Source organism: Sus scrofa, chromosome 14 (genome assembly GCF_000003025.6).
Source record: "Sus scrofa isolate TJ Tabasco breed Duroc chromosome 14, Sscrofa11.1, whole genome shotgun sequence".
Classification (NCBI taxonomy): Eukaryota; Metazoa; Chordata; class Mammalia; order Artiodactyla; family Suidae; genus Sus; species Sus scrofa.
In genome coordinates this window covers 61,348,896-61,361,760 of record NC_010456.5, presented here as the reverse complement: position 1 = coordinate 61,361,760, position 12,865 = coordinate 61,348,896, and the positions used below count along the sequence as shown (strand labels likewise).

The following is a 12,865-nucleotide window of genomic DNA, read 5'->3' as shown; positions in this document are numbered from 1 at the left end:
CACAACTGTTCAACTGCAGCTTCATGAAGTAGGCAGCAAGCTAATTGCCAGAGAAGAGCAACTACCTGAACTCGACCTTGGGCTGCTGCCCTATTTTAGGGAAGGAATTCCTTGACGGGCAGAGTTAGCTGAGTTTTAACAGTTACTATAAATGTTGGCTGTTCATGTACACATTGTTCGTGACGAGTCATTAATATCACCAGGAGCCTTTGATCACTATTACTTCGCCGGCTGTCACTACAATAGATCCTCTGTGACATCTTATTCCTTACATTTAAGCTTCAACATCAGAAACCTGATGTTTCCAACCAGAATGTTAAAAAGAGAAAAGAAGTTTACACATGTTATGATACATGATTTTATTTACAGAACGGAAATTATTTTCTTGGTCACCTTGATTACAAAAGCAAATTAACATGGTACCGTTTAATAATCTTTCGTAAATAGATTTAACAAATTTTAGTAATGGACAGATTGCTACTTAATACTCAGTAATACTTAATGCTTAGTAACTTCTGTGACTATGCCTATGAAAATTCTGTCTGATAGGACTAATCAGTACGAGTACTTTATAACTTAGGAATAGGCAATTAGATTACAAGGCAAGGGGCAATTCCCCATCACTGGGTCAGCCAGTTAGACTTGGCATTCTCACCCTGCAGCCACTTGTACTTACTGAGTAGGCATTTTTAAGAACTTGCATTTACCCCTACTTCTGCATTTAACAAGACTATCATTAAACACATCTGAAACCCCAAAGTTTACCACAACTAGGTACTTGTAAAAGAACCTATCACAGTGTATCTGAACGATGGCTTATATTAAAGCCATAGTGCATCTGCAGTGTTTTTCCAGCGCTCTCCCTGGGGGTGTGTGCACAGAAACACACTCACCTACCCACCACAAGTCTCCTTCACATACTCATCCAAGCCTTCTTGGCCACAAAAATGCTGTAAGTTGACTGCTTTTGTGCCACGCCTATAAAATCCAGTATTTTCATGACTCTAGGATCTTTCACAGTGCTTTTTAAGTCTGAAGACCAGGCAGTGTTTTGGTGATCGACCCTCTCGTGCAACGTAACAACGCTGAGACAGAAAGAGCCGCTGGGACTTCCTGAAAGCCACCCCCGCAGGATGGGAGGAGTGCTGAGTGTCTGTGACCACAAACAAGCAGTGAAGAATGACAAGCAGCTTATGAGTCATGGTCAGAACCGAAGAAACAAAAAACATCTTGCCCTAGCAGCATGAAGTTACAAACTCAGAAAGGATGGATAGGCATACCTTTTCACACAGGCTCTATAAGAGCCAAAATGCTGTGTTTTCCACATCAGAACTGTAATCAGAAGTGAGCAGTCCTTGGTCATTGGCAATGCTACTTCTCGCTGAACTGTCCCTTTGAAACTGAGCACAAGCCCCACCCACCAACATGTGAGATGAGCCACCACAGCTCCACAGCTTTTTGGCGCTTGAACGGATGCTGCACCGAAGGCAGGAGGGTGGGGGGTGGGGTAGGTGGGATTCACAGCGGCCAGGTCTCTGCCATCAGCAATCCTTGGACAGGAGGCCACTCCACTCCAAGGCCCACTCCTCCACACAGTTCTCACCAGAGGGTATCGGTCACTCAGCGATGGTGACAAAATGTCTTGGGGCCCTCTCCCCTCCCGCCGCCTGTCTACCTAGCAAACATGGCATTACACCTATCCATTGTGCTAAATCTAAGAATCATTTTAATCATGATAAAAATCAAATGTCTTCCTATGAAAAGGTTACATGATTTAAAAAATAAAACCATTCTCGGGATCTCCAAGGCCAAGCTGAGGGCTGTCCCGAGGTCCCCTCTTCCCTCCTGGTGGGCTTTGACATCACCACGAGGCCTGCTGGGGTTTCGTTCGGAGCAAGGACAGGTTGTCTGGGCTAGTTGTTTTTTTTTTTATTATTGTTTTTTCTTGCTGCCTTGTGTGTGTGTGTGTGCTTCATGTTTAAATGGTATGGCCTTGTTTGGTGGCAGCCAGAAAAATCCAACAGTTCAGATAGTGAGGGGCCCACACACGTGAGCACGGAGGGTGAGTTGCTCGGTGATGACCCAAGACCAACCTGGGGTACTGCCGAGGGGCTGGAGAGGAAGGAACCCCTAAACACTGGCCTCGGGACGCTGGTCCAGTGCGCCACGTCTGCCGGGAGGGAAAGTCACCAGCCCGTGTCAAGTGCGCGAGATGGGGCCGGCAGACTTTCTGTTCTCGGCATCTTCCCCTTGTGAGTCCATTACCTTTCACAAAGAAATGTTAACTATCAAATGCGTCCATTAATTGTGCCGCTGAGGGTGAAACCATCCAGTTAGCATATACACTATCATTTGCATATCTCGGGCAACCAGTGTTAGTGCCATCGGCTCTCGTGAGTGGTACAGGACTCTCTTCAGGCCAGTTCGGGTCTGACATGCCTAAAAATGAAAACAGATCATTTGTTCTGCACTGAAGAACCCAAACTTCATGTGCAGACAGTAAGGCCTTGGCAAAACTCCCTTTGAGGTTCAAAGCAAACTTCTGGCTTTCTGGGCCAATTGCCTGAAGGGTTTTGTGCTCCAGGTTTCCAAAACACGGGGACACTAGGCGGTGGGGGGGCGGGGGGTGATAAATAGCACGGCCTTGCTTGGTCACTGCAGCTTAAAAGAAACTACCAATTGGACTTGCATTAGCTTCAAACTCTCAAATCCAATATATATATTTGTTGAACCTGTTTAACTTTTTCTCTGAGGCAGCTTAGAGCATCAGCACCTTGCCTTACTGAATGGCTCACTGCAGCAGGAAGTCGCTATAAAAAGTTCTCTAACGAAAGGGAGCCTACTTGTCTTCCATCCAAGCCTACCACGGAGGAGAGCATCTTCTGAATCGAGGGCGCACACAGGTGAGCCCCACAGCGGCGACGGGACAAATGGCAAGTAGCACTAGCCAGCAAGGAATCACTGACTCAGGAGGCATGCAAAAGGAACAATCTCAGCTGAAAAATGCTTGAAACTCCAAGATTTCAAAACAATCCATGGTGAAGTTAGGAAACAGAATAAAAAAAAAAAATTTCAAGTATTGAATCGAAGACAAAAGAAGGAGTTTTGGCAAGAACCATATTTACTGTCCATTGCAAGACCACAGCACCACAGACTACGTTCTTTCAAAAAGCATTTTGCTCCAGCTTTTAGCACTGACTTCATAAGTGACAACTGTCACGACAGGGTGTAATGCAAAGGATGTGAAAACAAGCAGTCTGCCTGTGTCCTCCCCGATGGTGGTCCCCGGCACCAGGTGGCCTCCAAGAGCCACTGCCACTCAGAAAGGGCCTGGGGGAACCACTGGCTGCACGCATGGTGCCAGCCGACAGGTGCTGGCTCCTCCTTTCTAATTAAATGCCCCCCAGATCAGGTAAATTTATCCCAGTAGTTATACAAGAAGGACTATGCCTTGATACCCACCCGACAAATGACTTATTTATCATTTTCTCCATATCCCCTGAGAGTTCTGCCCTGCTTTCTTCTTTCTCTATCATCTTAAATGGCTGGGCAGCATGGTAATTATACATATTTTCACATCCTTTTTAAAGAAAACAACAGTGGTCAAAATGCCTGAATGTCAACGGATGCAAACTCAGACATTTACAAACAAAAAGGTTCTGAGCAGATCTTGGTTTCATTCAGACCAGAAACACTCCTAAAAAGCGTTACAGAGAGTAAAGGACAGTGCAGAGAGGAACAACGTGGCTAAAATCTAGTAAATGCATGTGAAATTCTACCATAGAGTTTGTTTTCAATCCACGTGGAGGGAAGGGTTCGAGGGAGGGGAGCATTATTACAGTCCACCAGGGGCGTCTCCTCCTCCGAGAGGCCGTCGTCATATAGCAGGGAGTCAGATGGGGTGGACGCAGCCAGGTCCAAGTAGTCCTGGAGGGGAGAGATGGCTGGTCACCCCTGGTGCGGCTACTACTGGGCATGCCCCACCCCTCCCTGAGGCAGAGCAGAAGCCCCGCCCAAGTTCCATCCCGCACCTACTGGCCTCGCTCCAAGACCAAGCCCCTGGCTGGGTTGCCAGCACTGAGCCTCTCCAGCCGCTACTCCATGGTCCCCACTGCCACAAGCCCCCCCCCCCGCCACTAAAAAGTCAGCTCCTTGGGGACAGAAATGTGCCCCCCTCGTCATTCTAGTCCTCTCTCTGCAGCACTGGGGGCCTCAGGCCCAGCACTGGAGAACCGGTCTAGGAGCGCGCTCACTGCAGCCCCATGACGCATGCGGGAACACCAAGGAGCATCCCCCATCTGCAGAACACTTTGCAGCTTTCCTCCAAGCACGCCTGCCATCTAGAATATCACATCAGGACTCAGAAATCTCAAGTCACTGATTGGGATTTACATGCTGTCATAGGCTTCAGCTCCCCAGCATGATGATTCGAGAGTACTTGCTATTTCCACTGTGCTGGTTACATGTGCAAAGAATGGATCCAGTATTTCTCTGGCTGGTTCTCCACACTGTTCTAGGAAGGCTATCTCTTGGCATCAGCTATGACTTTTGTTTAGGACAACCCTGCACTCATGGGATTCAGGGGCTTCCCTGAATGATACACTGACGTTAGGTGTTATTACAAGCAGGCACGCATCTTGCTTTTTGTGTCTGAAGAGATGACCACTTCTAGTAAATGTGTTAATGTAAGGATGAAACCACGAGGGCAAGGTCTGTGCCTATTTTGTTTACTTGTATCCTCAGCATCTAAGACAGAGTATGAGAGGCAGCAATTGCTCAATTAATCTCAGTTGAAACTTGGTTGACCTCCTCAACAACCTGCAGTTGTAAACTGGAGGTGCACAGATACATTCTATCTGAGCTTTGGGAAATGTAAAGGAGTTGTTAATGTTAAAAACCGGGAAACTGGGAGTTCCCTTTGTGGTTCAACAGTTAACAATCCCGACTAGGATTCATGAGGATGCGAGTTCAATCTCTGGCCTCGCTCAATGGGCTAAGGATCCAGCATTGCTGTGAGCTGTGGTGTAGGTTACAGATGAGGCTCAGATCTGGCGTGGCTGTGGCTGTGGCGTAAGCCTGCAGCTGTAGCTTTGATTCAGCCCATAGCCTAGGAACTTCCATGTGCTATGGGTGCAGCCCTAAAAAGCAAAAAAAAAAAAAAAAACCAAACCAAAAACAAAACAACAAAAAAAAACAAAAACAAAAACCCAAAAAACCTGAGAAACTTAAAATAACCCTTATAATTCAGAGGACCTGACCTGCTAGCACTCATTTCTCTAGGTGACATGTGTCTACAGTGAGAGTCCTTTAGAAGCAGCTGGTGGGCTCCTGTTTGTCACAGTCTCCACTGTTCTCCACTTCTCAACCTCAGCTGCCCCTCAGAGCATCTGAATTCACATTCACTTCAACTCTACTTTCTCATGTGCTGTTATTGAAAAACAATTTTGTTTGGCTTTGGAATATTTACCTCCTGCCCCTGTCTGTGGAGAGTTCTTTCTAAGTGTCAATGTAAAAAAAATCTCTATTTCTTCATGACTTAAAAGAAGGCCAAGAGAGTTCCCGCAGTGGGTTAAGAATCTGCAGAGGTGCAGGTTAGATCCCCGGCCCAGTGCAATAGGTTGAAGGATCTGGCATTGTCACAGCTGCAGCTCATATTCAATACCTGAAATGGGAACTTTGATATGCTGTGCATGCGACCATTAAAAAAAAAAAAAAAAAAAAAAAAAAAGACGGCCAAGGGGCCTGGCTTAAAGACAAGGATTCAGTCACCAGCTGCCTCCAGGGGACAGCATGACCATCTCCCGCATGACCATCTCCTACACAGCCTCACGATGCCTCGGCACTGAGAACTCCACAGCCGGGGGCGAGACTGGAGTCCCCCACTGCAACGTTCAGCATTCGAGCAGCTGCCACAGGAATGAGCTCCAGGTACTCACTCTGCTCTTAACCATCATCTTATCCAGGTCTTTGCTGATGTCAGCAAACACTGGCCTCTTGTCCGGTTCCTGCTTCCAGCACTGTAGCATCAGACTGTACCTGGTGGGATGCAGAGGTGGGTGGTTACAATCCAGCAAGGACCATCCAGCCATACCAACACATCCAGTATGGTGCCCTGGGCCCCTGTTTCCAAACCCCAAAGCTGCTTCTGTGTCACTGACATCCTTCTCTGGGCGGGCCAGGGTTTGAGGGGTCAGCAGGGGTTCACAAGTGTCTGGTGCTGTGGGCCAGCTGTGCCTGCTGTGGTGGCTGAGGCAGAAGTGCCAACCCTTAATACTCTTATGATGAGCTGGGGCATGAATACAAACACCTGCCAATCCTACCCCTGTCCTGCCCCTTCCTCCCTCCCCTGAGGCCCTGGCACAGCTACAGGTCTTCTAGGGTGTGCGCTGGGTGGCTGCCTGACAGCCCAGGCCACCAGGCAGGTGGCACCTACTCAACTTTGCACTCCCCCGTCTAGCCCCAGGCCAGACGCACACAGACTTTGTGGACTGACTGGACCAGTGCGTCTCTGCCCATGGCTGACCCCTTCTCATGCGTTCTCAACCTGTCCTCTGAGAATCATCTGATGGAACCACCAGCAGATGAGAAGATTCCAGTACTCTCAGGCTAAAATCCGGGATCTGCCTGTCTGCTCCTTGCCTGGCTTTGTCCTTCCACGTGGGCACTCCCCTTCATGTTCCCAGAACTACTCTGAATCACCTGCCCCTCCCCAAACATCTTGGGACAGGTCTCTGGCCTTGGGCTCAAGCAGCTCTCTCAGTCTGAAGCACCCTCTCATCCTTCCACCACCTCTCCCTAGACCCCAGCTCCTCCTCATCCTAGTAAGTCCCTCCAGGAGGCCTGCCCGGCCCCCAGGGGAGGGATGGTCCCCAGCACCTGCCCTGAGGCCCAAGGTAGTTCTCTGACCTCTTCTCTATCACCCTATGCCCATCACTACCCGCCACCCAGCTCTCCCTGGGCTGCCCCCCAGGGCTGCCCAGGAGCAGGAAGGGATGTGTTGGGTTCCCTTCCCTCCAGTGTGTGTGTGTCTGGGGGAGGCTGGGCCAGAGCAAAGTCTGCTCACATCTCCTCGCTGCAGTTGTCTGGCCTCTCCATCCTGTAGCCTGTCTTCAGAAGGTTGAAGAGCCGCTCTGGAGGAATGCCAGGGTAGGGGTTGCCCCCCAGGGTCACAATCTCCCACAGCAGGACCCCAAAGGACCACCTGTGAGGAGCAAGAGGACACTTGAGTGGCTGCACGGGGTCTGTGGCGCCCTCTGCGCAGCCCAGACGCCCACCCAACCAGCAGCTACTGAGCCCCTGAGTCACCCCAGGACAGAGAAGAGCCCAAGTGCTCCAGGTTTCAGCCTGGCTGACCGTGCAGGTGGACGCATAAGGCAGGTGGGGACAAGCCCCCTGCTTTCCCTGCCCCTGCCAAACCCTACACCCGGAAGGGGCCCCCAGCTGGCCCCTGAGGTGAGGCTCTGAAGCCTCAGAAATGGCACAGAGCAGCCAAGCAAATACAGCAAAATGGAGGCAGGACCTAGGTCACAGGCTCCCTGGCACAGTTCCTTCATCTTTTCTGTGTGCTGGCAAATTTTCATAAGATCTTACAAAAAAAAAAAAAAAAAAGGCATTGCTTTTTAAAGAAAAAGACTTGACTGTAAGGGAAACGTTTACTGTGAAGTGTAAACAAAATCCTATGCAAAATGGCATTATCGCATGTGCCCACTTACAGTAACAAAAAGCATATATCAGAGTTCCTGTGATAACTCAGTGGTAACGAACCCGACTAGTGTCCACGAGGATGTGGGTTCAATCCTGCCTCAGTGGGTTGAGGATCCGGTGTTGCTGTGAGCTGTGCTGTAGGTCACAGATGCAGCTTGGATCCAGCGTTGCTATGGCTGTGGTGTAGGCTATCGGCTACAGCTCCAATAAGACCCCTAGCCTGGAAACTTCCATGTGCCGTGGTTGTGGCCCTAAAAACACACACACACACAAAAGCATATACCTGCACACCACAGAAAACACTAGAAGGCAATGCCTGCGAGGGCCAGCAGTAGTAATTTAGGGGTGGTGGGATCCTGGTGACTTTTAGTCTCTTGATTATGCTTTTCCCCTGCATTTTCCAATTGTTTGACAGTCAACTTTGTAATCAAAACACAACTTTGTTAAAACTCTCCAAGAACTGCCTTTGCACAGCCCACAGTATTCAAAATATGCATGCTTGTTCACAGCAGAATACTTGGAAGCAAGTTGTTTTTTTGGGAAACCATCAAGAATGCAATTGGACCTAGAAGACTGAGTTTTGGCTCCCGTCTTGGAGAAATTTGGGGCACACAAGCCTACAAACTTACTCAAGGCCACCCCTGCCTGTGGATGGGGAGGGGGGGGCTGGTCCCAGGGGACCTGCTGGAAGCCAGCCCATGCTCAGGCCCCACAGGAGGGGAAATGTTTGGCTGGGCCTGTGTGTCCCTGAGCCAGCCAGAGAGAGGAGGTGAGGGGAGTGGAGAGGAGGGGATGGGAAGAGAGGGTAGCCCAGGGGATCTGCAGCCACCGTTCATGCCCTCACACACTCCACTTCGGCCTTCAGAACTACTGCCTGGGCCCTTGCTGTTTGCTGAATGAATACAGGAGGGCCCCTCAACCTGGGGGTCACGGCTGATGGCCGGCATGAGCGGACAGGCACTCAGGGCCAGCACATTCTCCAGCAGAGCTGCCCAGACAGAGGGCACAGCATGCGTCACCTCCACCCCAGGAAGGCGACTCCCAGACTCACACATCACTCTGGGTGGTGTAGATGTGATCGAAAAGGGACTCAATGGCCATCCATTTGACCGGGATCCGACCCTGCAGGAGGTGAAAGAGAGGTATTAACATTGCTCTGACATCCTGGAACTGGGTGGGGGGCTGGGGAGGTATGTCCCAGGCTCTTCCAGCTCTGAGTAATGACATCCAGCCAGTTCCTGGGTACAGAACTGGCAGCACAGCCTCACAGGGGCTGGAGCTCCAGCCTGGCCCTTCCAGGCTTGGCTGAGATGCTGGAGGGAGTCAGCTGGCCTACCCACAGCTACGTAGGCGTGCCTGTCATGCACCATGTCCCTGTTGAGAAGAGACCAGAGGAACTGATACCAAGTATGAACCAGGTCCCCCTGTGGCTGTCTGGGGAGCTCTGGGGCACCCTGGGTGGTGCTGCCCAATGGGCAGGCCAGGAACACCATCCAGCAAGATCTCCCTTGATCTGTGTATGTGACTTGAGGTTGGTTTTTTGGTTTTATTTTATCCCATGGCCCTTTCAGCATCCTCTGAAAGTGTTCCCCTCCACATAGGTGCTGGGGTCAGACCTAACACATTCTTTCCAATGCAACCCCAGCAATAGCTTTTCAGTACAAGGAGGTGAGGCTTAAGGCATAAAACAATAAAAGAGATGTGCGTTGGATTTTAATGCAATGTTTACTATAATTCCTTTTTCTTTAAACCATTCTTTGGGGAGTTTCCGCTGTGACACAGTGAGTTAAGAATCTGACTGCAGTGGCTCGGGTTTCTGCAGAGGTGTGGATTCAATTCCTGGCCTGCTGCAGTGGATTAAGGATCTGATGCGGCAGCAGCTGCAGCTCAGATTCAATCCCTGGCCAGGGAACTTCCATATGCCACAGGTGTGGCCATAAAAACAAAAACAAAAACCTATTCTTTAGGATTTATGTCCTTAATGAAATGTGACTGTTTCAGGAGTGTGTGTTCCTAACAACACTGCCTGCAGCCTACGAGCTACAGGGCTGTGCATGGCCTATTTTCTTCTTGCTTCATGACGTGTGAGGACTACGGCATCGGCAGGAAAGCTCTCCACCCCCTCTACCCCTCCTCCACAGGGCAGGGAGCAATGTCTTTTCACTTCCCCTTCAGTAGTTCTGAGATATGCTGTCACAACAGAAACCCCAGAAGAAATGAAACATTATCGTCACAGCCCTTAGCAACCCAACAGCTTCTCCTGACCCTCAGAGCCAAGCTGACGTGTGCGCCACCACTGTTGGTGTTTTTCTTTTTGAGCGGCATCTGTTCTGAATGCCAGGTTAACTGTGGCTCTTAGTGGGCCCACGAGCTGCCCCACCTAGTCTGTCACAGGGAGGGCACAGGAGAGGGGCTGAGGACATCAGAATGAAGAGAGTCAAAACCAATGTCGTGAGGAACTGGATGACTTAGGGAGCCAGATTTCCCCAGATGGGCCCTTGATCACCTGTTTCAGTGACTTGGAAAAAAGCTTCTGAAATCCCTACATCCTGGACCCTGTCTCCAGGGCCTCCCCAGACACCGACCAAACTCACTTAGCCAGGTGTCCCCAGGTCCCCGTCCCAGGAGCACCCCCACTTGGTAAAATGGTTCATTCTCTTCTGCAAAGAATGACTACCAAATTTGGGTTTATTTCATTTCTCTCCTCCAAGCAAAGGACTAAAGTTACACAGAAATGCAATAGGGACCTTCATTCTGCAGACGTGAGAGGAACAAGTGTGGAGAAGAAGATTGTTATTTCTGCGTCATTTGATGACCTTCAAAGGTGAGAGTGATTAAAAGCGAGAGAAGCCCCAGGGCCCCTGATCCCCAGTGGGCAGCTCCAAAAGGGCATGTATGGCCCTGAGAAAGGAGAAGGAACAGACTCAGGGTGGGCCCTGAAGTGAGTCTCTGGGGACTCAGAACAAGGAAAGGCTTTGGGGGCGAGAGCTAGACCTTTACACTCTAAAAATCAGCTTTATCTTCTCCAGGTGTTCCAAAGGCTCTGCCCCTGCCCCCAGTGGGCACCCTGACCACCACCCCCATCCAGCCCAGCACACCCCAGGGCCTGGTACCTTGCTCCTCTTCACATAGGAATCCTCTTCATAAACATCTCGGGACAGACCGAAGTCTGAGATCTTCATCCTGCGCCCCTCGGCTACCAGGACATTTCTGGCCGCCAAGTCTCGATGGACGAGCTGCGAGGAAGACAAGGGCAGGGACCCCTGAAACCCAGGCCCGTAGCAGGCAGTGGCGGGGGCTGGGCGGGGGCGGCACACACCTTCATCTCAGCCAGGTACTGCATGCCCCGCGAAATCTGCCACGCAAAGGAGATGAGGTCGCCCATGGTCAGGGCCCGCTCCTCGGGGTTGTCCAGGTAGCTGGAGTGGCGGCTGCCTCCGCTGCCCACATAGCCAGGCCCCGCCTTGCGGCTCTCTCGGAGGAAGCCCCGCAGGGAGCCGTACTTGGCGTACTCCACGATGAGAAGGAGTGGCCCTGGGGGCAGAGGGGGCTGTGGGCTGGCTGCCTGCGGGGTCTGGGCAGGTGAAGGTCAGGCCAGCTCTGCATGTGCTTCCCTACTTGTAAGTGGACAGATGGGCATGGCCCTGCTCTGGGTGGCAGGTGCCTGGGTTCTGGCAGCCTGAGGACTTAAGTCCCAGCTCACTCTCACATCACTTGCAGAGCCTGTGCCAAAGCCAGCTGCCTGGGTGGTTGAGCACAACTTTTGCCCTAGAGAGGGGGTCACTGCATCCTTGGTCCTGCCACAGCATGGCCTGGGGACAGCTGATGGAGGCACAGGGTCTAACTCCGCAGATGGCCACCTGCTCCCTGCCCCTGCCTGCTCTCAGCAGCTCCTAGGCTGCAGTCCTGTCCTTGGCCCAAGCCTGAGTTCTGCTGGTGCTGACCAGTGCTCCTGCTGCCCTCTCCTTGTTGGCTCTCTGTCGCCCTAGCGCCCCCAACACACACACGCACGCATGCATGCAGCAGGTTTGAAAAACCAACAGACCAGGATGCTTTTGTGTGACAAATGGTGACAATGCCTTTGTCCTGCAGGGTTGAGGTTGGATCACCTGGCAGTTATGGCATGTCTAGCCCCCAGTGGGTGCCCAGGAGGCACTGTTCGTTTCTGGAGCTCCCTGCCTTGGGGGCTATGTCTGGGGCAGGGTAATGACAACCAAGATAGTGCCAGAGACCTTGTGGCAACCCCAGCAGGCTCATGGCACACACTCGGGTAGAGGCCTCACACATACACTCCTGCAGAGGGCCTCCTGGCCCCTCACCCTCACAGGAGGGGGCAAGCTCCAGCAGGGTCAGAGACCATGCTTCAAGGAAGACAGAGGACAGGAAACACAGAATGAAAGGATGGGGAAGGGGGAGGAGGAAGAACGGAAGGGCCCGGAGCCCCCTGGCCTGTGCCTGGCAGCTGCTCATCCCCGGCCAGCCTTACCATCTTGGCTGCAGGCCCCGTACAGCTTGATGACTTGCGGGTGGTTGACCTGCTTTAGCAGGTTGAACTCTGACAGCAGGTCCCGCAGCTCGCTTGGGGAGGCGTTCTCTGAAATGCAGGTGAACATGGAAGGTTGCAGAGGGATCCCTCCTGTTAGCCTCTTCTGCGACCTTGCTGGGTCATGGGACCCATGCCAGGGGTCTGCATAGACCATTAACTCCTTTACAGACACCCTACCCAGGTTCAGACTGAGGTCGACAAGGACTGCACTGCTTGGGGCTACTGAGTCCGTGGGGTGGCCAATGGCAGCCTCAGGTGTCTCCTCACATGTCTTCGGGGAATAAGAACTGGAGAAGCACACCTCCAGTGAGCACGATCATTCCATGGAAAGCCTCACAGGGCCGGGCTGTGCACACGAGTGCCAGTATTTCCCTGCATTCGCCATCGCTCAAAGACAGGAGTACACAGAGACCCCCCCCCCATTAACCCTCTGGGATGGCAAGGGACTCCCTGGTGTCCCCAAACACTTGCTGACCAAGCACTCAACAGTGGGGGCTGGGGCCTGGAGAAGGGCGAGGACAGAGAGACTTCATACTGAGCACGTTTGTCCCCAGGGCAGATGAGGCTTGGCTTGGGCTCCTGCCAGGAGCGTGGGTGTGGAGGGGTTTTGAGTCA

General features: G+C 51.7%; 1 protein-coding gene across 1 annotated transcript in view; it reads right to left on the bottom strand.

Moving 5' to 3' along the window:
- The window catches only part of RET (ret proto-oncogene), a 55,599-nt gene continuing 43,078 nt past the window's right edge, over positions 345–12,865 (bottom strand). The window contains 8 exon segments of the mRNA XM_021072832.1: positions 345–2,439; positions 3,780–3,927; positions 5,937–6,036; positions 7,064–7,201; positions 8,756–8,826; positions 10,818–10,940; positions 11,024–11,238; positions 12,191–12,298. Of these exon segments, the coding sequence (XP_020928491.1) occupies positions 2,282–2,439; positions 3,780–3,927; positions 5,937–6,036; positions 7,064–7,201; positions 8,756–8,826; positions 10,818–10,940; positions 11,024–11,238; positions 12,191–12,298 (1,061 nt within the window). The 3' untranslated portion in view covers positions 345–2,281.